At 40.0% G+C, this 24,331-nt stretch overlaps 1 protein-coding gene and 1 non-coding gene across 5 annotated transcripts in view; both read right to left on the reverse strand.

Annotated features, from left to right (window-relative positions):
- Positions 1 to 24,331, reverse strand: part of LOC122550241 (dynein axonemal heavy chain 11-like) — a 286,822-nt gene that overhangs the window by 31,022 nt on the left and 231,469 nt on the right. For all 4 annotated transcript variants that reach the window (XM_043690997.2, XM_087987074.1, XM_087987076.1 and 1 more), the window contains 2 exons: positions 16,629 to 16,748; positions 3,702 to 3,944 (listed from right to left, as the gene is read on the reverse strand). In XM_043690997.2, the coding sequence (XP_043546932.2) occupies positions 3,702 to 3,944; positions 16,629 to 16,748 (363 nt within the window). The remainder of the gene's footprint in view (positions 1 to 3,701; positions 3,945 to 16,628; positions 16,749 to 24,331) is intronic.
- LOC122550393 (U6 spliceosomal RNA) lies at positions 19,779 to 19,884 on the reverse strand. The gene has a single exon (XR_006311841.2). It is a non-coding gene; the product is annotated as a U6 spliceosomal RNA (small nuclear RNA).

Here is a 24,331-nt window from a genome sequence, read left to right on the forward strand (position 1 = left end):
ATGACAATGGGCTGCATTGTCCTGGATCGTATCAGGCTTCAAGTGTTGTTGGAACAACACTCATCCAGGCAAGTGGGGTGTATTCCATCACACTCTCGACTTGTGCCTTGGAGATAAAGTCCCTTTTGGGTGGCACGGTGGCACAGTGGTTAGCACTGCTGCCTCACAGCGCCAGAGACCCGGGTTCAATTCCCGCCTCAGGCGACTCTCTGTGTGGAGTTTGCACATTCTCCCCGTGTCTGCATGGGTTTCCTCTGGGTGCTCCGGTTTCCTCCCACAATCCAAAAAAAAAATGTGCAGGTTAGGTGAATTGGCCATGCTAAATTGCCTGTAGTGTTAAGTGAAGGGGTAAATGTAGGGGAATGGGTTACGCTTCGGCGGGTCGGTGTGGACTTGTTGGGCCAAAGGGCCTGTTTCCACACTGTAAGTAATCTAAAAAAAAGGTTATTACAAATGTATTTATCTGCACTTGTTTGGAGCAAAAAAGCTTTCTTTGTTAGTACAATGATAGAATGAAATAGAAACACTCCAATTAATCTTTGAGAGATTCAGGGCTGTATTGATTGTGAGAGTCACTCAATTTAGGAAATATTGTCCAAGGAAATGGGGATGAGAAATGTACAATTACTGAATCTCTGATCCAACATCTACCTCTCATAGTCTTATCCAGTAAGCTCAAACATTATTAAGGCTGCCTGTAAATGAAAATGAGTGGGTGTGGTTTTCCTCACTGTTTTTCCAAAGAAAACTGCAGTCATTAACTCACCTCCTGACTCTTCTTTCTATGAAGTATTATTTTGAATACCCAACAGCACTTGAGAAAATCTCATATGCATTACAATGTTGCACTAGCATGGAACACATGAGATATGTCCTGGTATTGTCTGGTGGTGAAAATTAAGACGATAAATTTGAAGGCCAGTGAAGTACAAAAATGGCACATCCCTCTTTGCAATCATTTCGGCAGTCTTCTGTTTCTGGACTTGTTCCAAACAAATGATCCCTGTGGCAATTCTGCTAATGATTTTACATTCAGACATTAAACACACCAAATGTTAATCTGTTTCCTTTCATCAGACAATTGGGTACATTAGTAGGTGCTAACAATCATCATCAACAGTGATCAACTATGGTAACTACTATGCACTTGGAATTGCTTTTTTTTCATTACTCGTGCAATACATGGTAGGTTCTCCCAAATAGATTTAATTCCATTTACATTCAAAGTCAATGGTACTGAGAAATAATACATAAATCTGCTGTCAGCTGTAATATAAATGCTTCAAACAGCAGGAAGTATCATAAAAATATTTTTCCTGAAAGGTCAGGTTCCATGTACCTGGACATCCTGACAGCTCTACCTCATCAACACCTCTCCCTAATACGTCATTTCATTTGTTTGACAAGCACTACTGGATAGGCAAAAATTTCCTTCCTTCAGAAACTTCCTTTTCTAGTTATTGGTAAGATCAAAGTAATTATGTTTGGAAACAGAAACAGAAATGCTCAACAGGTCTGGCAGCATTTGTGAAGAGAAATCAGTTTAATGTTTCGGGTCAGTACAGTTCTGAGGAAGGGCTACCGGAATCGAAACATTAACTCAGATTTCTCTTCACAGATGCTGCCAAACCTGCTGAGGTATGCTGGTAATTTGGTTTTGCTTCTGATTTGCAGTATCTGCAGTTCTTTTGGTAATTGTTTTTGGTCCAAGCTAAAACTCACCGCATCTCTCTGCTGAACAACTGAAACTGTTCACAATCATTTGTTTACTTTAAACCTGAGGTGGTCTTGTGAGCATATATCTCCTTCATCACCAAGACTGTTCACTTCCTGTTACCTCTGTAATTATAGAACTCTTACAGTGTGGAAGCAGGCAATTCGGCCCATTGAGTCCAAAGGGCATCCCACTCAGATCCACTCCCAACCCTATCCCTATAACCCTGCATTTTCACTTAATCCACCTAACCTGCACATACTGGGACACTATGGGCAAATTGGCATGTCCAATCCACCCTATGTACATATCTTTGGACTGTGGGAGGAAACCAGAGCACCCGGAAGAAATATCACACAGACAGAGGGAGAACGTGCAAACTCCATGCAGACAGTTGCCGGAGGTTGGAATTGAACCTGGGTCCCTGGCGCTGTGAGGCAGCATCGCTAACCATTGAACCACTGTGCCACCCAGCTATTGTCAGCTGATTTTGCCCCTTGCCTGCTGAAACCCTTATTCATACCTTTGAGGTGACTAGATTTAATTATTTTAATGCCTTTCAGGCTGACCCTCTATACATTTGCGTTCATCCAAAACTCTGCTGGCCACATCCTAACTCCTAATATACCTCACCCACACATTAGTCTGTGTAGATCTATATTGACTCCCAGTTTGAATACACCTTAATTTTGCATTCTCCTTCATGTTTTCAAATCCTTCTATGACCTTCATTGTTTTTACCCTCCTAAATGATAAAACTCTCCAAGATATCTTATTTCTTATCCATCCCCAATTGTATTCACTATGCTAAAAGCCACTATGCTTTGGTTGCTTAGTCCCTAAGCTCTGGTAGTCTCTTCCGAATCTTTTTGCCTCTCTCCTGCTGATATCTCTTTAATTATACTTTTGAACATCTGACCTAATATCTCTACATGGCTCTCTTTCAAATTTGTTTGCTAACCTTCCTCTAAAATGCCTTCGGCCATTATATTTTATTAATGACACTATACAAATCCAAGCTCTGGTCATGATGATGATTTACATCTGAACAGTTATTGTCTCTCCAGCTTGCTGATTTATTTGCTGTGTATCATTGACATATTTTGTTATTAAATTTAGAAAGGTATTGAAGTCTTGTTCCAACTTCAGAATTATGCAATTTGTGGTCTCATGCTGCTGGTTTCCATATTTACTCTGAATGCAGATGAATGACAGAGCAAGAGCTCAGGAATGTACAGACATTACATATACATATACACACACACCCATGTCATCTAGAACACCATTATAAATGAGCTGAAAATGTGTTGCTGGAAAAGTGCAGTAGGTCAGGCAGCATCCAAGGAACAGGAGAATCGATGTTTCGGGCATAAGCCCTTCTTCAGGAAGGGCTTATGCCCGAAACGTTGATTCTCCTGTTCCTTGGATGCTGCCTGACCTGCTGCGCTTTTCCAGCAACACATTTTCAGCTCTGATCTCCAGCATCAGCAGCCCTCACTTTCTCCACCATTATAAATGAGCCTACTTCAGTATTTTCATGTTCTGTTCATTTATATATATAAAATGGTAAGTTAAATTAACAGATATTTTGCATTGTTGCATATTTACTTGTAATATATTAAGAAAACTTGTGTACAATCCTTATTTGCAATTCTGCAATAAGGGGCGGCACAGTGGCTCAGTGGTTAGCACTGCAGCGTCACAGCACCAGGGTCCCAGGTTCGATTCCGGCCTTGGGTAGCTGTCTGTGTGGAGTTTGCACATTCTCCCCGTGTCTGTGTGGGTTTCCTCCGGGTGCTCCGGTTTCCTCCCACGGTCCAAAGATATGCAGGCCAGGTGAATTGGCCATGCTAAATTGCCCGTAGTGTTAGGTGCATTGGTTAGAGTGAAATGGGTCTGGGTGGGTTACTCTTCGGAGGGTCGGTGTGGACTGGTTGGGCCGAAGGGCCTGTTTCCACACTGTAGGGAATCTAAAAAAAAATCTGACCTTTTCCTCTGTAGTCTGTGCAGATCCCTCTCCAATAGTTGAATCTCTTGGCTGCATCTCCACTAACGTTCGAAAAAGATTATCCGATGTTACTGTGAGGAACTCGATTTCAGCATTAGAATGCAGACCATATAACACTGGGCTTTCTGGAGGAAGCATTTCATCAATGTACTTATGGTACCCAATATAGTCCAAGTTGGGAGGAGCAATAAAACCGGGTGCCAGTGTAAGCTCTCCTTCAAGCTAAATTAAAACAAGATTTGAATTAGAAAGTCTACTTTGATAAATAATAAAAAAATCACATAAACATTTCAAGATTTGCGTAAGACAATAGAAATCACTGCTTTTGAAATGGATAAATAATATTAAACATTAAACTGTAAAGAACTAAACTCCTAGTTTACTTGATCAATTTGGATTCCAGTAACATTTTGAGCAACGAGAGAGTGAACAAGATAAATGTGATGCTTAGAAATGTTTATAAAGCACAATGTTTAATCAAATTACTACAATCTAATTTTAGAAAATTACAGGCTGTAATGGGGAAATGCATAGCAGTAAACCACAGAACAAGGAATTCAGAGGCTCAAGCTAATGATCTGGAGACACAGGTACAAATTCCAACATGTCAGCTGTTGAAATTTCAATTCTATTAATAAATCTAGAATTGAAAGCTAATCTCAGTAATAGTGACCATGAAACTAACACAAATTGTTGTAAAACCCATCTGGTTTACAAATATTCTGAAAAGAAGGAAATCTGTATTTACCTGGTTTGCCTATATGGTGCCTCTAGACTCTCAGTAATGTGGTTGATCCTCAATTACTATCTGAAATGGTCTAGTTAGCCAGTCAGTTCAACAAATGTTGGCCTTGCCAGAAATGCCCACATCTTTTACAAGAATAAATATATCTCCACAGAATACACCAAGATGAAGAGGAATGTCTAAGATACTTTCATGCCATAGGATAAATACATGAAAACCATTGAACTATAAAAATCAGTGAAGGGAAAGGCTTAATGCCCATAAACCTATATCTTATTCATATTTCTTAACCATTCAATTTGAGACATAGCAGAGAAAAATAAAAAACTTCTGGAGCGCCTTGAATCTGCCTAGAGAAGCAGTTTTAATTCCTCTATATAGCATAACAAAGCTATAAACACACAGCACATGTGAAGAATCGGATTTTGCATTTTACTAGTTATGCACTTTTATATAGCAATATTGTTGTTGGTGCAGTCTTCTTGTATGCCATAATTAGCACAATTAGATTGGAAACATTTTTTTTTAAATTAGCAGCTACATTTTGCAGTGCCATCGCTGATTCCATCTGAAATGGTAGTCTCAGACCAGAAAGAACAGATATTGGTTGAAATTGAAAAATGTAAAGTCTTGTCAAAATAGATATCTAAAATCAAGAAAATTGTTCACAGCTCAATTTTTCCCACACTCGGAGGGAGCGACTGCCTGATTTTTCTATTCAATTGTCTTGCCTTAGACCACAAGATGCAGGAGCAGAATTAGGACATTCAGTTCAGCAAGTCTGCTCTGCCATTCAATGAGATGATGGCAGATTGGGTAATCCTCAACTCCACTTTCCTGCCTTGTCCCTATAACCCCTGATTCCCCTACTGATAAAAATCTGTCTATCTCAGCCTTAAATATACTTAACAAACCATCCTTGACAGCCCTCTGTGGTAAAAAATTCACAGATTCACTACTCTCTGAGCTGAGAAATTCCCCCTTACCTCTGTCTCAAAGATGCAATCCTCTGAGGTTATGCCCTCTGGGTTTAGAATCACACACAACAGGAAAGAACCTTTCCACATCCACCCTATCAAGCCTGTTAAGAATCATACATGTTTCAATAAGGTCGCTTCTCATTCTTTTATATTCCAATAAGTACATGCCCAATTGAGAGTCAAGATTAGAGTGGTGCTGGAAAAGCAGAGCAGGTCAGGCAGCATCCGAGGAGCAGGAAAATTGACGTTTTGGTCAGGAGTCCTTCATCAGGAATTCCTGATGAAGGACTCCTGCCCAAAACGTCAATTTTCCTGCTCCTTGGATGCTGCCTGACCTGCTCTGCTTTTCCAGCACCACTCTAACCTTGACTCTAATCTCCAGCATCTGCAGTCCTCACTTTCGCCTACATGCCCAATTTACTCAACCACCCTGGTATCAATCTAGTGTTTTTTTTTCTGGCCTGCCTCCAATGCCAATGTACATTTCCTTACATAATGGGTCTAAAATGGTTCAGTTTTTCAACTACATTCTGTCTAGTGCTTTGTATAGTTTTAGCATAGCCTCCCTACATTTATACTCCATTTCCTTTGAAATAAAGGCCAAGATTCCATTTGCCTCTCCAATTACCCACTGAACTTTGATGTTAGCTTTTTGTGATTCATGGACAAGGACTCCTGAATCCCACTGTTCTATAGCTTTCCACAGTCTTTCTCCATCTAAAAGATATTCTTCCGACTAAACAGCACAACTTCCCATTTTCCCATGTTATATACTATTTGCTACATTTTTGTCGACCCGCTTAACTTGTCTATATCTCTCTGCAGAATGTGTGTCATTGTCATCACTTGCCTTCCCATATATATTTTTGTCATCCACAAACTTGGCTGAAGTACATTCACTTGGTCATTCAAGTTATTACTATATATTGTAAATAACAACGGACCTAGCTCTCTTCCCTGCGGCACTTCACAAGTTACAGGGTGCCCTTGTTCCAACTCTCTATCTTCTATTACGTAACCAATCCTTTATCGAATGCTAATATACTACCTCCAAGATCATGGGCTCTTACCTTAGTAAGTAGTCTAATGTGTAGTATCTTGTTAAATGCCTTCTGAAAATCCAAATATATTATGTTCACTGCTCCTCTTTTACCTATCCTGCTTGTTACCTCTTCAAAGAATTCTGGTAAATCTTTCAGGCACTATTTCCTCTTCATTGAAGCCATGTTTACTCTACTCGATTATGTTATGTATTTCTAAATGCTCTGCTATTCCATCCTTTCTAGCAGACTGTAAGATTTTCTCAATAACAGACGTTAAGCTAACTGGTCTATAGTTACTGGCTTTTTGTCTCCTTCCTTTTCCAAATAAAGGTATAACATTGGCAGTTTTCTAATCCTGTGGGACTTGTTCAGATTATTACTAGTGCATCAATTATCTCTGTAGCGTTTCCTTTAATATCCTAGGATGCATCTTATCATGTCCAGAGGACATTTCTGTCTTTATCCCCATCGATTTCCTTAGCATATTTTCTCTTGTGATAGTTATTGTATTTATTTCCTCTCTGCATTTTTGACCCTTGATTATTTAGTAAGTTTAAATTGCTTCCTTTTATGAAGTTGTTAACATCTCAATGAATGGTAATTTCACTGCCAGAAAGTCCCTTTTGGCACCTTATGTAAGTAGCAATTCTTCACCTTATTAGTCTAGATTGCAAATGTGAGCAGGATCCATTTCTGCCAGGGACATCATAGCTGAACCTGAAGTAAGGAAGACAATTGTAATGTTCGTACTATTGCCCACACTGAGATCACGTAGGCAGACATTTTTCAGTGATTGAAAGAAACTCATTGCTGAATTTTAATTCCTGCCAGCTTCCGGCCAAGCTGTAAAAATGTAGAACCCATAAGCACAGCTGTTTAATACCGTGAATGCTGCATCCCTCAGTACAGAGTTAAAGTAAACAAAATATATTCCTTTTACCAGCTTTCTTCTCAGTAGGCTTAATTCAGGAATTTATTGCTGTATGTAACAACATTTTCTCTTTTTTCTCAGATATGACAGAAAACAGGAAAATTCTAGCTATAGGCAAGGTAATCCCAACATCAACAGTAAAAGAAAAGGATTGTTTAAAATGGTAGCGCTGATTCTCTTGAGAGGCTGTCCTCTGTCCTGGGTTGGGCTGGCTATCTGCTAATGTTCTCAAATGTTGTTGAACATTTAGGGATTCTTGTAGTACAGTCTGACTTCATGACAGGACTCACCACCATAAATGGAAAAGGAAAATGGAATACAATCCTGTACTTCTGTACCTCTGAGAAGGCACTGATGCAGTATCATCTGATCCTGGGAGACCCCATCCCCATTACTCTTATGTCAATGATCTTGTTTAGGGCAGGCAGAAGTATTGCCACCCTCTGCCACAATCCTTGTCTCCACATTAGGCTAAAAGGAACTACAGAAAAAGGTCAGGACCCTGAGGTATCTGACAGTCAGCCTAAGGTGCAGTCCTTTGTCAGAAATTACAGTGGGAAGACCCAAGGATTTTGAAATGTCTTTTCTTTACAAGGATGTTGCCAGGATTGGAGCGGTTGAGCTGTGGCAGAGGCTGAATAGGCTGGGGCTTTTTTTCCCTGGAGCATTGGAGGCTGAGAGGTGACCTAAAGGTTTATAAAATCATGAGGGGCATGGATAGGGCAAATTGACAAGGTCTTTTGCCCAGGTAAGGGAGTCCAAAACTAGAGGGCATGGATTTGACGTGAGAGGGGAAAGATTTACAAGGGACCTGAGGGGCAATATTTTAACACAGAAGGTGGTTCGGGTATGGAATGCATATATGGAATGAACTGCCAGAGGAAGTGATGGAAGTAATTACAATTACAACATTTAAAAGGCATCTGGATGTGCACATGAACAGGAAGTGTTTGGAGAGATATGGGCCAAATGCTGGCAAATAGAACTAGATCAGGTTAGGACAACTGGTCGGCATTGACGAGTTGGACCAAGAGGTCTGTTTCCGTGCTGTATGACTCTTTCTGCTATGGATGCTGGATTAGTCCACAGAGCATAAAGGAGAAATGTAGGAAAAGAAGGTCTGTTAGGATGATGGATACAGTGACAGAATGCAGGCAAAGCTGTTATTTTAAAATCATGCATAATGAATATTTCAGATACTTGACATCTAAGAAACTACAAGAATTAAATGTCAATAAAGTTCCAGGTAAAATGGGTTATGTTCCCCAATTCATTAGATTTAGATTAGATTGCTTACAGTGTGGAAACAGGCCCTTTGGCCCAACAAGTCCACACCGACCCGCCGAAGCGCAACCACCCAGACCCATTTACCCCTTTACCTAACACTACGGGCAATTTAGCATGGCCAATTCAACTAACCTGCACATTTATGGACTGTGGGAGGAAACCGGAGCACCCGGATGAATCCCACGCTGACACGGGGAGAATGTGCAAACTCCACACAGACAGTCACCTGAGGCAGGAATTGAACCCGGGTCTCTGGCGCTGTGAGGCAGCAGTGCTAATTAGAGAATTAAATACGGAAATGACCAATATTCTTTTAGATGATATTTTTTAGAGCTTCATACATTATGGAAATGCACTTGAGGACTGGAGTCCCAATATTTACAGAAGAATATGGCATAATCCTACTCTTTACAAGCCAGTTAGTCTAACATCCACAGTGGAAACTGCTTGAAGGCATTTTATGCAATGCTATGAATTACATTTAACAGCACTGTCATTTTTAGTTAGGTTTTCCCAATGTGATAAGCCATAAAAATGCAGTTTCCTACTTTTACAACAGTAACAAACAATTGTTGCTATATCCTCTAACGCAGTACAAAAGTGGCATAAATGCACACTTTTCATCTTTACCTTTCTGCATTTAATCTTGGTCATCTTATTTTAGGATATTATTTGGGAAATTTTCTATGGTTTTGGAAATAGAAGGGTCACACCTTATTAATCAGTTGGAACTCTTGACGGAGTAATTAAGGTAAAAGACTAGAGCGTTACTTTTGATGTGACTGGGTTTTTAAGGGACATTTAAACACAGTTTCAATGATGAAATATAAGGTTCAAGGAATAGTTAGCACATTGTTTACATGGATTAAGAACTTCTAATAGAACAGAAGACGAGGGCAAGTGATAAATGGAAAGTGCAATTCCTGCAAAAAAAATCAATGGATTTACAGACCAACACTTTATTTCCAATAGAGTCATAGGACTGAAAATAATATTCATAGCATGGATCTTGCTGACAGCCCAAACGACTGGGGAGGTGGTGGGGAGGTTGGTAGGGGCGTGGGTGTGGGTGGGTGGAGATGGTATTGGAGGAGGTGGCAAACTAACTTTGGTGGCCAGTGGGACCTGGAGCCGCAACTTTCCCTGACCAGGCAGGTGGGGCACAGGGGTCACTCAGGCAGACATGGTTGAGAAGGCAAAGGTTGAGAGAAGGGATGCTGTGTTATGGGGTGGCTATTATCATCAAGGAGTCACTGTGGGTAAAAAGAACATTTGAATAGAAGACCAACTTCCCACAGCCCGTTGGGAGGCAGCCAGGGTTTACCTGCTACTGGCGGCGGGTGGGGGGGAGAGCTCAGTGGGGGCTGCATAGAGAACTTTGAATAATGGAACTGGCCTCTGGGTGGAAGGGCTGGCTCCCATCTTTCTTACTGCTGGCTAGCTGGCATGGCAGGGAGAAAATTATGTCTCATTTGGCTCTCTGCAGAGCAATAGAGTTAGTCGCAATTCCCCAACGTATTCCCGTAGTTATGCACGTTTATCTTTCTCAAGTACTGCCACCTTCAAAGACCATTACTCATAAACCCCAGTTCTTTTTGTTCCTGTAGACCTTTTTGAATGGATATTGCCTCTCCATATCCCTTCTGCCAAAATGCAATACTTCACCTGGCTATTAAATTCTATCAGACTATGTTCTGTTGCAGGTAATTGACATTGTCTACACCCCTTGCCACACTTCCAAGTTTGGTATCACTGGCAATTTTTGAAATTTTACTCTGTGCATCAATATCCAGCTGATCAGTTGTTCTTGCACTGGACCTTTGGAAACACCACTATGTATTATTCTACAGTCTGAAAATTAACAGTTTATCATGACTAGTTGTTTTCTGTCAGTAAACCAATTTTTATACAGTCTCAAATTTATACCCTTTATCTGGTCATTTATCAAACAGCTTTCCTAAAATCCAGATCTACAACATCAATTGCATTCTCTTCATCAAGCTTCCCTGTTACTTTATCAAAAAATTCGATTAGGTTAGTCAAGTGCAATCCATCTCTGACAAATCCAAGCTGGTCTTCTTTAATTAACTCAAATCTTTCCATGTGCCTGTTAATTTTCCCTGATTATTCTTTCTACAACCTTAACTGCCCCTGATGTTAGACTTGCTAACTTGTACTAACTAGGAATGTCTCTACACACTATCTTCATAAGGGAGTCACATTTTACCATTCTCCAAGCCCCAATATCTCTCCTATATCTCGGGAAGATTGGAAAATTATGGCAGCATTTCTGCTATCTCCAACTTCCACTTTCTTTCGTGATCTTGGATGCAAACCATCATACTAGGCAAATGATCCACTCTAGGCCAGCCAATCTTTTCAGAGTATTCTTTCTATCAATTTTTATCCCATGCATTATTTCCATCACCATCTTGTCTCCTGATAATTTGTCAGCATCCGTTTATTAATAAATACTGATTCTTTACCAAGGTGTGGTTCTGTTACCTCTGAAAGCAACTGAAATGAAGAAGCGGCTCTGCATGTCAAACACTTCTATCTTGAGTGGATCATAAAAGGTCAAACTCATGGCAGTGCTATTGGTTATGAGAGATGTCCTTCATAATTCAGGCGAGTAGTTACTAAGATGGCCCATAATAGGTCTTCCATTGGAAAAGAGAGAGATTACTGCTGTCTATTCATCTTGTAGGAGGGTGCACACTTAGCACAACACTACAAAAATGATGGGGCTCATTAGCTGAGTTGGCTGGATGGCAAGGGAGTGGGGCAGAATGACACCAACTCTGCAGGTTCAATCCCTGCACCAGCTGAGATAATACATGGAGTCTTGCTTCCTTGCCTTGCAAAGCACTTGATGTGGAGCGGTGGCTTAGGCTATAAATCCAACAGTCTCTGTCTATTGGAGATGATGTCTACGGTCATTTGCCAAATTAAAATTCAGGACTGTTTTGGCTCCTGAATTGGATTTTGAAATAACCTAAATGAAAGATTACTTTAAATGGCATGCAATGACAAGCTTTCTTGGACTCTTCATGTGTATGCACTGGTTACAAAGGCCCAATAACATCTCTTCTTCCTCAGGCAGTTGAGAAAATTTGGCATGACGGCAAATACCCTTACCAAGTTTTATAGGTGCGACATCAAGAACATTCTATCTGGATGTATCACTACTGGTATGGCAACTGTACCATTCAAGATCGGAGATGATAACAGAGAGTGGTGAACTCGGCCCGGACAATCACAAAGGCCAGCCTCCCATCTATAGAATCCATCTATCAGGCCCGCTGTCAAGGAAAGGCCACCAGCATTCTCAAAGATCCATCCAACCCTGGCAATGCTTTTCTACAAACTCTACCATTAGGAAGAAGGGACAGAAGCCTGAACACACACACCAGCCGGTTTTGAAACAGTGTCTACCCTACTGTTGTTAGAACACTGAATGGACTCACAAACTCTTAACATTTGCCTGTACCTGTGTTTTTGGTTTTTGATGCTGTTTACCTATTATTTACTTATCTATACTACTTAACTCTGTGATCTGCCTGTATTGCTCGCAAGACAAAGCTTTTCACTGTGCCTCAGTACACATGACAATAAATTCAAATTCAATTCAGTTCAAATGACAGTAATTACTGAACACATTCTAGAAGCTCCTGGTCCTTGTAAGGCAGTTAAAAAAAAGAATCAGGTAGTGGGGTGAAGTTATCTGAAGTTATTGTAGGAGAACATGTTACTGTCCACAGATCAATGGGAGATTCATTAAGAACAAAGAAAGAACAACACAGCACAGGAACAGGCCCTTTCTTTCCTGGATGAAATCCTCCATACCAGGCAACATCCTGGTAAACCTTTTCTGTGCCCTCTCCATAGCATCCACATCCTTCTGGTAATGTGTTGACCAAAACTGTACACAATATTCCAAGTGCGGCATAACTAAAGTTTAATAAAAGCTGCAGCATAGCTTGACTATCCTTATACTCAATGCCCCTTCCAATGAAGGTAAGCATGCCATAAGCCTTTTTTTAATGCCTTACCTACCTGCGCTGTTACCTTCAGTGATCCATAGACCTTTACACGCAGATCCCTCTGCATATCAATACTTCTAAGGGTTCTGCCATTCACTGTACAATTTCCACCTGTGCTTGACCTTCCAAATTGCATCACCTCACATTTGTCTGAATTAAACTCCATCTGCCATTTTAGTAGGAATTTTTGTTCATCCTGCAGAAAGTGTGGACTGCAGATGCTGGAGATCAGAGTTGAGAGTATGTCTCGGGCATAAACCATTCATCAGAAGATGATGAAGGGCTTATGCCCGAAACGTCGATTCTCCTGCTTCTCAGATGCTGCCTGGCCTGCTGTGCTTTTCCAGCAACACACTCTCAATTTTGATCATCCTCTCTCTAAAAGAATAAAGCATTAAAAAAAGGATTTAGAAAGTAGCGATAAGGGTGATTCCAAGTATTTAAAGCCAAAACAATGAAGTAAATGTGAGTAACTTCAATTTTACTGGACAAAATATCAGAGTTTGTTATGAAGAAGATCTTCAATAAATGACAGATGTACACTAAATTGAAATGAGCATGTTATTTGGATAACATGGGTAATGAGATAAATTCAGAAGATACAATATTCATATTATTTTGAGCAAGGTGAATGGTTTATGGGTGAAAGTTTTTTTTTCTAAAACATATGGAGCAGATTTACAGAGAAATTGGCTTAATTGCCAGAGTTAAAAAGGAGATTGACCGATGTTGAAAAATGAAATTAAGAATTATAAAGGTATTTGACAAGGTTAGATTTTTTTTTCTGTTCAAAAGCGGTCAGTGAAAAAAGCTGTTGTTCCTTAATTCTGGGGTTTCAATACATTGTAGAAGAATGGGAGAAAAGACCAAATAATAATGCATTGAATTTGTCATCCTAGTGGGACAAACAGAGTGTGATTTTCACTCTGAATTTTCTTAGGTCATGTAGGGTTTGATTTACTTTGGGGCATTAATCGTGGCACTTGTAGTGATTAGGATTAGAAATTCACCTCATGAGCTCCTAATGCTGGATTTTGTTTAAAATTAACATTGCTTTCCAAAAGAATTATTAAAATGATTATAAAAACTTCTTCCAATTGTAAAACCAATTTCTCTGCAGTGTGTTTGGATTCAACACTAGCAGATAAATAAAATACTAACAAGCAGGCTTGACAACAAGAATCTCAGGGAGTCTCTCTCTCACTGCAACTCCCAGGTCATTTCCTCAGCCCTGAAGCTCTTCAACCACGTCCTGATGCTACTCTCTCCCCACCCCCACCCTCCTCTAGCTTATCTCTCCATGCTTCAGGCTCTCTGCCTTTATTCCTGATGAAGGGCTTTTGCCCGAAACGTCGATTTTGCCTGTCCTCGGATGCTGCCTGAATTGCTGTGCTCTTCCAGCACCACTGATCCAGAATCTGGTTTCCAGCATCTGCAGTCATTGTTTTTACCTTGACAACACTACAGTTAAGCTTATAGTTTCTTGGTCAAAGCATGTTCTCTTGAATATGTCAGTGAAGTGTTACAGCAGTTAAGCAGCAATTTAAAATCAAATCTTGGCACAGTCCTTAAGAAGCTTTAATTATTTTAAAATACTATTAAATAGCAGTAATTGATATTTAGGACCCCTTTTAAAGCTTAACAACCCAAGCAAAAATACCTTTAAATAGCTCAGATGCATTTCCACTGATATTTCAGTAGAGGGTGCCAAGAGCCCTATAAATCCCAGTGTGGGACCTGAAGGTTATTTCCTATAAAGCACAAATGAAGCTTGAAAATATATACTACGAACATATCAAGGAAATAGTTTCAGTTTTTATCCAATAAGTTATTATTGAAAACAGAAATGACCATGAATTTAAAAAAAAGTATGCTAAATATGTTTAGGAATAAAATTCTTGGAAAAATATTAAGACATTACCTTCAGTTACTGTATGTGCAAAACCATGAGAAGAAGTTGACTAGAGCTTCTTCTAACCTTTTATTAATCATCCTGTGTTAAGTCCAAGTACTGTACTGAAGACAGTGATTATAATTGAGACATTTACAGTTGAAAGCAATAAATAGAATGAAACAATAATGAGCAAGCAAGAGCTTATAATTAATAGATTGCTCAATTGAAAACCACAAGAACGTAGGTCGAGTCCTTCAAACAAGCTGTCTATCCTCAATTATGGCCTGCTGTCCAACCTTCTGTTCACTGTTACTATGAAATCACACTCCAGAGGAAATTGTACTTTATCAGAATTAACAAATAATATTAAAGGTTATAAAGACAGATTCATTTGTCTTAATGCCATTTTATATAATTATTTCTTTGTATTTTCATTGTTATTATCTACCACTTGAATAAACTGATTTTTTTAAAATGAAGGTCCTACCATTGACAATGGTAATTCTCCTTTAAAGAGGCTTATTCTTTGATTTAGAAGTAACTAGGACTTTGCAGCACATACATCTGCACAGGGCTCCAAGCAGGTTCAATTGCCTAACTATTAGAAATGTTGGTTACTCCAGACAAGTTGAAGTCTCAGCCTAATCTACCCTGGGTTTCACACATCTGGACTCTATCTCTCCCATCATCAATAAAGTCAGGAACCTTGGTCTGATCCAGACATCCATAAACCAATACAGACTGCTTTGATTCCAGTTTGTTTTGCATTATTTAATTTTTACTTTAAATATTAATACATGTATGCTGCTTTTCCATCAAGTGTTTGTGAATATTTAACTATGACATAAATCATTATGAGTCTGCCACTGAATCTGAATGTCCTTCACTCAAAGCAAGCAGGTAGATAGGATAATGAGGAAGGCGTTTGGTATGCTTTCCTTTATTGGTCAGAGTATTGAGTACGGGAGTTGGGAGGTCATGTTGCGGCTGTACAGGACATTGGTTAGGCCACTGTTGGAATATTGCATGCAATTCTGGTTTCCTTCCTGTCGGAAAGATGTTGTGAAACTTGAAAGGGTTCAGAAAAGATTTACAAGGATGTTGCCAAGGTTGGAGGATTTGAGCTATAGGGAGAAACTGAACAGGCTGGGACTGTTTTCCCTGGTTTGTCGGATGCTGAGGGGTGACCTTATAGAGATTTACAAAATTATGAGGGGCATGGATTGGATAAATATACAAAGTCCTTTCCATGGGGTCGGGGAGTCCAGAACTAGATGGCAAAGATTTAGGGTGAGAGGGGAAAGATATAAAAGAGATCTAAGGGGCAACTTTTTCACGCAGAGGGTGGTATGTGTATGAAATGAGCTGCCAGAGGAAGTGGTGGAGGCTGGTACAATTGCAACATTTAAGAGGCATTTGGATGTGTATATGAATAGGAAGGGTTTGGATGGATATGGGCCGGGTGCTGGCAGGTGGGACTAGATTGGGTTGGGATATCTGGTCGGCATGGACAGGTTGGACCGAAGGGTCTGTTTCCATGCTGTACATCTCTATGACTCTAAGAAGAGAGGCTGAACTAGGTTCAAGGCTTTTTGGCAGAAACTTAATTTTAAAAAGCCATCTGAGTCACAATGCACTGCATGAAAGACAAATGGATTAGAGAAAGGAAAATAGGATGGTCCTATGGTATAACTTAATTCTTGGACATAGGAGGTTAGTTGGGAATGAACATAGAGTGCATTAATCTGTCAGCAACATGTCTGTTAAACAAGGAGGAGTGAAACTTCATCGTCATGTTGCAATTCTTCCACAGATTGCTTCTTTTGGCAGTGTTTTCTTTATGTGGACAGTCGAAATGCTAAAGAGGTTTCAAAGTAATTTCATAGATTTGTAACGTTATCTAGTATGTACTTTGACTCTGGCATTAAAGTCTTCCTCATTAGAAGCAGTATCAAAGTCAATTTAAATGACTATAATACTTGCCATGTTTGGATGCATAGATTCCTCTAAGTAAGTGAGGCACAGCCTCCTGTCCCAGTCATCAGTAATGTGTCCTCCATACATGATCTCTCCAAAGAGGTAACGCAGATCTTCCCAAGGTACCTATACCAAGAGAAAAACACTAAGTATTTCCAGTTATGATGTTTCATTTTATGTATTCATATCGTAAAATAGGAAATAGTCATTTTACGTAATAATTTTTCCATCCCTTTAGTGAGCTTATAAGGCTAAGGGCAATCTGAGACATTTAGACATTTCCTGTGATTCAAGGATTAAAGCTACGTATTATCAATAGTAAATGATGCAGTCTATTTTGCATGTACTTATAACACATTTTTTCTTTTCCATACATTTTATATTGCAGGAGCCAGTCCTTGGTGAACATTGTAACATTCAGCGAAGAATAATAATTCCCAGGGTTTACTACATTTGAATGTTCCAAAATACTTCCCTAGGAACAAAGGTGGGACTTGCTGCAAGTTTTCAATAGATTTTTCAAAAAAGGCTAGTGATCACTAAAGAGCAGTTCCAAGTCACAGTCATTTGGAGAAGATGAAAGATAGAGACAGACAGGCACCATGCAGCAAGTAATTGCTAAGTTGTCTTGTTCAGGAGGCTATTGGCTCTGTGCAGACATAACTCAGGATGAAGTTCTGTGAGGCAGATAAACGTTGGAGGATCATGACAGGTCCTGGGATCTTTACAGTGCCATGAGTGAAGGGCTTTTGTCCGAAACGTCGATTTTACTGCTCCTCGGATGCTGCCTGAACTGCTGTGCTCTTCCAGCACCACTAATCCATAATCTGGTTTCCAGCATCTGCAGTCATTGTTTTTATCTGGTTCAGTAAAATTGAGTGAGGGTGAAGAAAACCCACAAATAGTATTTTCTTTATGCAAATGAGTCAGATTAGCATTTAGAAAACAAATCTAGAGGCAGTACACGCTTGGTGAAGCTTGTGTTTGCAATAAGAAGTTATACCTCGAGAAATCGCTGGAGTGCAATTTGCAGGATCCAGCAGAGTGTAATCATAGAGATGGACAGCATGGTAACAGATCCTTCGGTCCATGGAAAGGAAGGTTAATCTCCAGAATGCAAGCAATAATTGAAGCAGTCAATGATAGAATATTTTTTGAGGGAGTTTTAAGCCAAATCGTTAAAAGTGAACAACTGGAGTCCATTGTGAAGTTTTAACAAAAATTAATGATCCTTATTAACGTTAGGGGAAGGGGGGAATGATCGATGAAGAATCTGTTAAATTTGACATGTCGTTTGTTGCCTCCTGTGGGGTTTAAAAATAGTCCATTATCAACATTTGTCTCATGTCAAATTTGGGATATTAGCACAAGTTATATCTACTGGTGCACAGTCTAAATCTTTTCTGTTTTTTCTGTTTTGATCAAGTTTTATAAGTAACAAAGTCCTTTGCTGACTAAAGTAACTTGGCTGACTTATCTTTAATACTAAACCAGACACAGTCTCAGACCTATCGAATTGACCATATCACCAGTCTAGTTAAATTTAACATTTGTTACGGGCAGTGCAGCGATGGGACTAAAAGGACATCAGTGCGCTCTTCCACCTTGTTCATAACAGACACTTATAATGTTGTCCGGAAACATTGACAATTTACAGTAAAATTAAACAAACAGCAGATGCGGGAAATCTGAAACAAAAACAATAATTGCTACAGAAACCCTTCTTCAGTGAAGGGTCACTGGACTCAAATGTTAACTCTACTTTCTCTTCACGGATAATGCCAAATTTGGTAAATTTCTCTCCAGCAAATTCTGTTTTTTTTTGTCTGACAACTTACAGCCCTGCTCAAATATAATTTGGGGAAAATACATGACATTTCATAAGTTCCTGTGAACTGCTGCTTTGCTGATGGCATAAGAACCCAATAGATCATTGATCCTTGGCTGTATGCTCGATGTTGGCTGTTCATGCTAGAAGCTTTATACTAAAATGCAAATGATGCAACAACACCGCTCATGCCTTTACCCTACCTTCGTAGGGTTCTTCCAACTCAGGTCCATACAAATGAGTGATTTTTAGGCACTGAGCTGTATTCAATGTTATGTTTAAAGAGATTAGCATATTGTTGCCTCAACAATATTAGACCATTTATAGCCAACTTCTCCTAATATTGTTTAGTTATTTTCTGTAAGTACTTATGTTCTCGTGAGCATTTCTGCCAATTTAAAAAAAAATCCTTTTTGCCCCAAACGTTGCTACTGAATCCAGTAAGTTTTCTAATGGAGATCAGTCAATTTAATGAATTTGTGTACAGAGGAGAAGGGTTGGATATGAATCAGGTACTCAAAAGAGGAGCCCCCATATTCATAACAGAGGCGAACACCTCCATTCTCCAAGTGATTAGTGCTGCAGCGTGTCCAACTCTCAAAGCAGATGTTAACTTGTGTAAAGGCTTAAATGTATATTAAACTGGATAGTTCTTCAGAAACACCCCAATCACAGTGTATAGGGCCATTGAAAGCAGGCACAGCAGGACAATCATCTGTTGGCAGAGCCTGAATGGATTCATCCATCAAAACCCAGCAGCAAGAGTTGCAGATAGTGCCATATCTACCTGGCAACATCTGTAGGAATCAGATTGAAAGCATCCAGCTGCAGAATTGTGAATCGGTTGAAAAGAAAACTTCTGCTATTACACAATGTAGGGCCAGCAATACAAAAAGTTAGCTGTAGCCTCACTTCAGTTCTTGCCTCCTTCCATGCCTTCTGTGATTAGGTTATATAGGGATATGTTATGCATTGATATAGAACACAGCCCTCCCTTATAAACACCTTCTGAAGCACCAGCTGCACATCAGTGACCATCCAACAGGCAGTCAGGTGCTAGCCTGCTCATCACTTGCCCACAGCTTTATGCCAGCATCTTAGGTTTTGTTTCATTTAATTAACAGCATTCATTGCTGTGAGGCTTTGAAGCAGTAACCAGTGGTGTTCTGGTGAAATTTCTTTCGATTGTTAAGAGTTGAAGGAAACATTAGCCGTAGAGAAGTATTTAGACTAATAAATGTACAAAGTGACCGAAAACCCAAATTTGCTAGAAATAAAGTTTTCATGTTTCTCCAGCGTTAAGTACTCAAAACCATGGCTCTCCTTTTTGTAAAAGTTTACACTTCACAAGTTTGCATGTCATCCTTCGGCAGGGGCCCTGCTGATCTTCCTTTTACCATTCCAATTTTAGTATACGAGCTGCCGAAATAACAACGTCTCATGCTTTTCTGGTGTTCAAAATGTTGTAAATGGCATTTGAAAAGACACTACTGAATGGCAACCTGTCACTCTCCAACAATAGCTTTGTCAATTTTAATAGAAATTGTCGTGATGCCACTGGATAAAGCTTTAATATCCCAAAACAATTTTACATAGTATTTAAAAGCACTCAACATATTGTAATGTTCAAATCTGAACTAATCCTGACACTGTATGCAATTTAAGTGAAATGCATTTGTGCATTCAAAATTGTCTCTTACTATAGATTTAATAAATAAAAATATGCAGATGCTGAAATGAAATTGAGATAGTAGATGCTAGAAGTGCAGGGTAACAGTTTGGGTAAAGATCGTTTTTAGACTTGGCGAATGAAAGACAAGAAACCCTGCTTGTGGGAATATTTAAAATAAAAACAAAAGGCCTTTATGTTGGCTTTTTAATATCAGGGTTCTGGGAAACTAGTATGCACAAGTCATCTCCTGATAATGTCGTTGTTAAATTAATTTTCTGTAGCCCAATTAAACACATCCAGGTGCAACCGAGGAAAATGACCAAATGGTGGTCAAGAATGCATGTATGTGACATGCTATTACAATAATAGAGATAGCTGATTACTTTTCTTTTTGTGTGAAAAGAGTTAAAATGTTGGAAAATATACCAAAATCACAGATCTGATGTGTATTTCTAACAATTTACAGTTTTATTGTATTTTGTTTCTGGGCTTCAGGCCAATAAATTAGTAATTAGATAAAAGAATGATTTACTTGTCAAGTAAAGCACTCAAAACAGAAGCCAATTAAGGCTACAGTTAAGGAAGATATGGGATAAATATTCTGCTGTGACATTGCTCACGGACACCAAGATTGGAGATGGAAAATTGTTTACTTCAAGCCTTTGAGAACATGAATATTTAATGATTGCAGCGTTGGGCCCATCCAATAGCTGAAGTATGGGTGACAATCCTATTGCAGCCAATTCAGGCAGTCTTCTGATTGGCATCGGCTCTTCAGAATCTTGCAGCGCAGATGTTCCCCCTCCAAAAACTGCTAGCCAATCAGAGGCCAGCACTGCAGTGGGCCCCAGGAGAATGATCATTACCCTGGAATGCAGTTGACTAGGGTGGGGTCATCAAGGCCAGTCACGCAGTGGGGGGCATAGTGAATGCATTGGCTGCTGTAAAGGGCAGGTGGTGGGTTTCTACAGGGACAACCCTTGCTGCCCCCCTTGGTTGGGCACTGGGTTCCTGAACAGGAGGTACTCTCAGAATGCAACCCGAGCACACTTGCCTGCCAAGTTACACCTCACAACTGGACCACATAGAATGGCCTACCCCATTACCCACTGGGCTGACATCCTTGATCTTTTCAATTCCAGAATTAATTAGAGGAAGTTAGGAGACCCGAGCTTTCATTTATCATTACGACCTCTCCTCCAATACCTGTAGCTGAATTATTGGAGGAATTCACAGAAATCTTTTCTACACCTTTGCCAAATTTTTGGCTTCCTTCCAAAAGTACTGTGTGAAGAATAAGATCCACTACAGTGGTTGTGGTCAAGTCGGATTTTAGACAAATTCACCATAAGCTTCCTTGCTTTTGTAATTTGTTAATCTATTGATAAAGCCCGGGTCTTCTTACTTTTTAATCAAATGCTTTCTTGACCTTCAATCTGTCACCTTTAACAATTTTTGCAAGCATAATCTCATGTTCCTCTCTCCTGTAGCGCACTTAGAATTGCAGGCTTGCATTTACCAGAAAAGCAAAATATGGTCGATGCTGTGAATCTGAAACAAAAAGGGAAAATGCTGAAAATATTCAGCAGTTCTGGCAGCATCTGTGGATATATGAATATCGAAATTAGGAGGAAAAATAGGTCAATTAGCCCCTCAACCTTTCTTCTGCCAGTCAAAAAAGATCATTGCCAATCTGATTACTCCACATTTCCACCTACTCTCACAACCCTTCACTCCCATACTTATCAGAAACATAACTTTGTTTGAAAATATTCAAAAATTTTGCTTCCAACACCTTTTGAGAAAGTGTGTTCCAAAGGCTCATAATCCTCTGAGAAAAACGTTTTCTCTGTCTATTGTTTCAGGACAATGACCAATATCTTTTTATATTACCTTTCCTCCATATTCCTGCCAAAGTTTTATCAGTTCACATATCTCTGTACTAAATTTCATCTACCTCTTGAAATTTATCACTATACTCCTCACAACTGACAATACTTCCACTTCTGTGTCAACCAAAAATTTCAAAAGTGTGCCCCATACACTCACGTCTAGGTTGTTAGAATAGATTAAGGTAAACAGTTCTCCTAATACTGATCCTTTTGGAATCTCAGGATATCTTATCCAACAGTCCGATAAACAACTGTTTACTGTTTATTCCATTAAGAGGTACACCAGTCCAGGGATGTACTTATACAATTTCTATCTTTTTGTACCATTCTAGCAAAACAATGTTTCTCAGAATTTTCTTGCCCCCTCTTCAAACTTAAAAACATAAATCAATCCCAAAGTTGAGACGTTCAACTTTGACTTTTTCTCCCATTAGGGGTATTCATCTGTATATATTTCAAATTGTTGATAGTAACAAATTCTACTCAATGTAAATGGCCAACAGAAAACAAAATGAATCAGGACAATCAGAAAATAATAAATTTGCATAAACGTGTGAATAAACTAATGGGCTCAAGGTCAGATTAACAGGATTCAAGAACCATAGTTTGGACACTCTAACTATAGATTTTTCCAATGCATGTGCAGATTACACCCGAACCATGGTAAATGTTGACAAGCATGGGATACAATTCCTCTTTTGATATTATTTGAATCCACAATGCTGGTTGATAGATTTTAAACAAATCCAAATGGAAACATAATGGCAATTTCATTGAGTGAAAGTCCTTATATCTATCATCTAATGTAGTCCCATTATCAACTCTCCAACTTCTCTTTTCCCTTGGTCTTCTATCAACAATCCTTTTGTCTGTCTAGACATTTCTAATCAACATGTTCAGAGATATAATTGCACACCTCTGGTGCAGGTAGGTTTTGAACCCAGCGTCTTGGTCCAGAAGTATGGATGCTATAACTACATTCTTCTTCCATGTGCTGAGATGCGCTGGAGCATTGCATCAAGCCAGAGACAGAGTTGTTGGCCAGGGAACAGGATGGTGCGATGAAGTGGCAGGCAACTGGAAGCTCAGGGTCTTTTTTTGTGGGCAGAACATAGTCACCCAGTCTACGCTTCATTTCCCCAATGTAGAGAAGACCACATTGTAAGCAATGAATGCAGTAAACTAGATTGAGTGAAATGCAAGTAAAGCACCGCTTCACCTGGAAGGTGTATTTGGGTCCTTACATACTCTGTAGTTGCAGGGGAAGATGTCATATGGCTGTGGTGGCTGGGGTGGGGGGGTCGGTGATGTTGGGAGTGGAGGAGGAGTGGACCAAGCTGTCCCGCAGGGAATGGTCCCGGCAGAAGGCTAATGGGGGAGGGGAAGGGAATGGTGTGCAGAAATGGTGGCTAATGATTCTCTGGATGTGGATGCTGGTGGGATGGTAGGTGAGGAGAAAGGGGATCCTATCGCTGTTGAGGAAGAAGGTAGAAATTTCAGATGCCCCCTTGTCAAAGTTGGAATCATCAGACCAATATCCATTAGAAACCAACCGACTCCCAAAGTTACCTTGACTATATGTCCTCACAGCTGAAAATGTGTTGCTGGAAAAGCGCAGCAGGTCAGGGAGCATTCAAGGAACAGGAGAATCGACGTTTCGGGCATGAGTCCTTCTTCAGGAATACGTCCTCACACCCTGCTTACTGTAAAGACTCTTATTCCATTCTTCCAGTTCCTCCATCACATCTGTTCTGATGATGTCAACTTCAACAAGGTGGCCTCCAAAATGTCCACCTTCTTCCTCAACTGAGGATTCTTCAACGCCTTAGTTGACAGGGCTCCCAGCTGGGTCCAAACCGTCTCCTGCACTTCTGCCCTCAACCCCTCGCTTCCCTCCCACAACAGCAACAGGGTTCATTTCCTCCCTCCTCAGTTTCCAAGGGCCCAAATGTACCTTTTAGACGAAGCAGTGCTTTACCTATACTTCACTCAATCTAGTTTACTGCATTTGCTAGGAGAAAGTGAGGACTGCAGATGCTGGAGATTAGAGTCGAGAGTGTGGTGCTGGAAAAGCACAGCAAGCCAGGCAGCATCCGAGGAGCAGGAGAATCAATGTTGCAGGCATAAGCCCTTCATCAGCTATTCCTGATGAAGGGTTTATGCCTGAAACATCAATTCTCCTGCTTCTTGGATGCTGCCTGGCCTGCTGTGCTTTTTCAGTGCCGCACTCTTGACTACTACATTCACTGCTCACAATGTGATCTCCTCTACATTGGGGCAATGAAGTGTGGACTGGGTGACTGCTTTGCAGAACACC

Source organism: Chiloscyllium plagiosum, unplaced genomic scaffold, assembly GCF_037043375.1.
Source record: "Chiloscyllium plagiosum isolate Xiang-an unplaced genomic scaffold, Cpla_swu_hap1 HiC_scaffold_5, whole genome shotgun sequence".
Lineage (NCBI taxonomy): Eukaryota > Metazoa > Chordata > Chondrichthyes > Orectolobiformes > Hemiscylliidae > Chiloscyllium > Chiloscyllium plagiosum.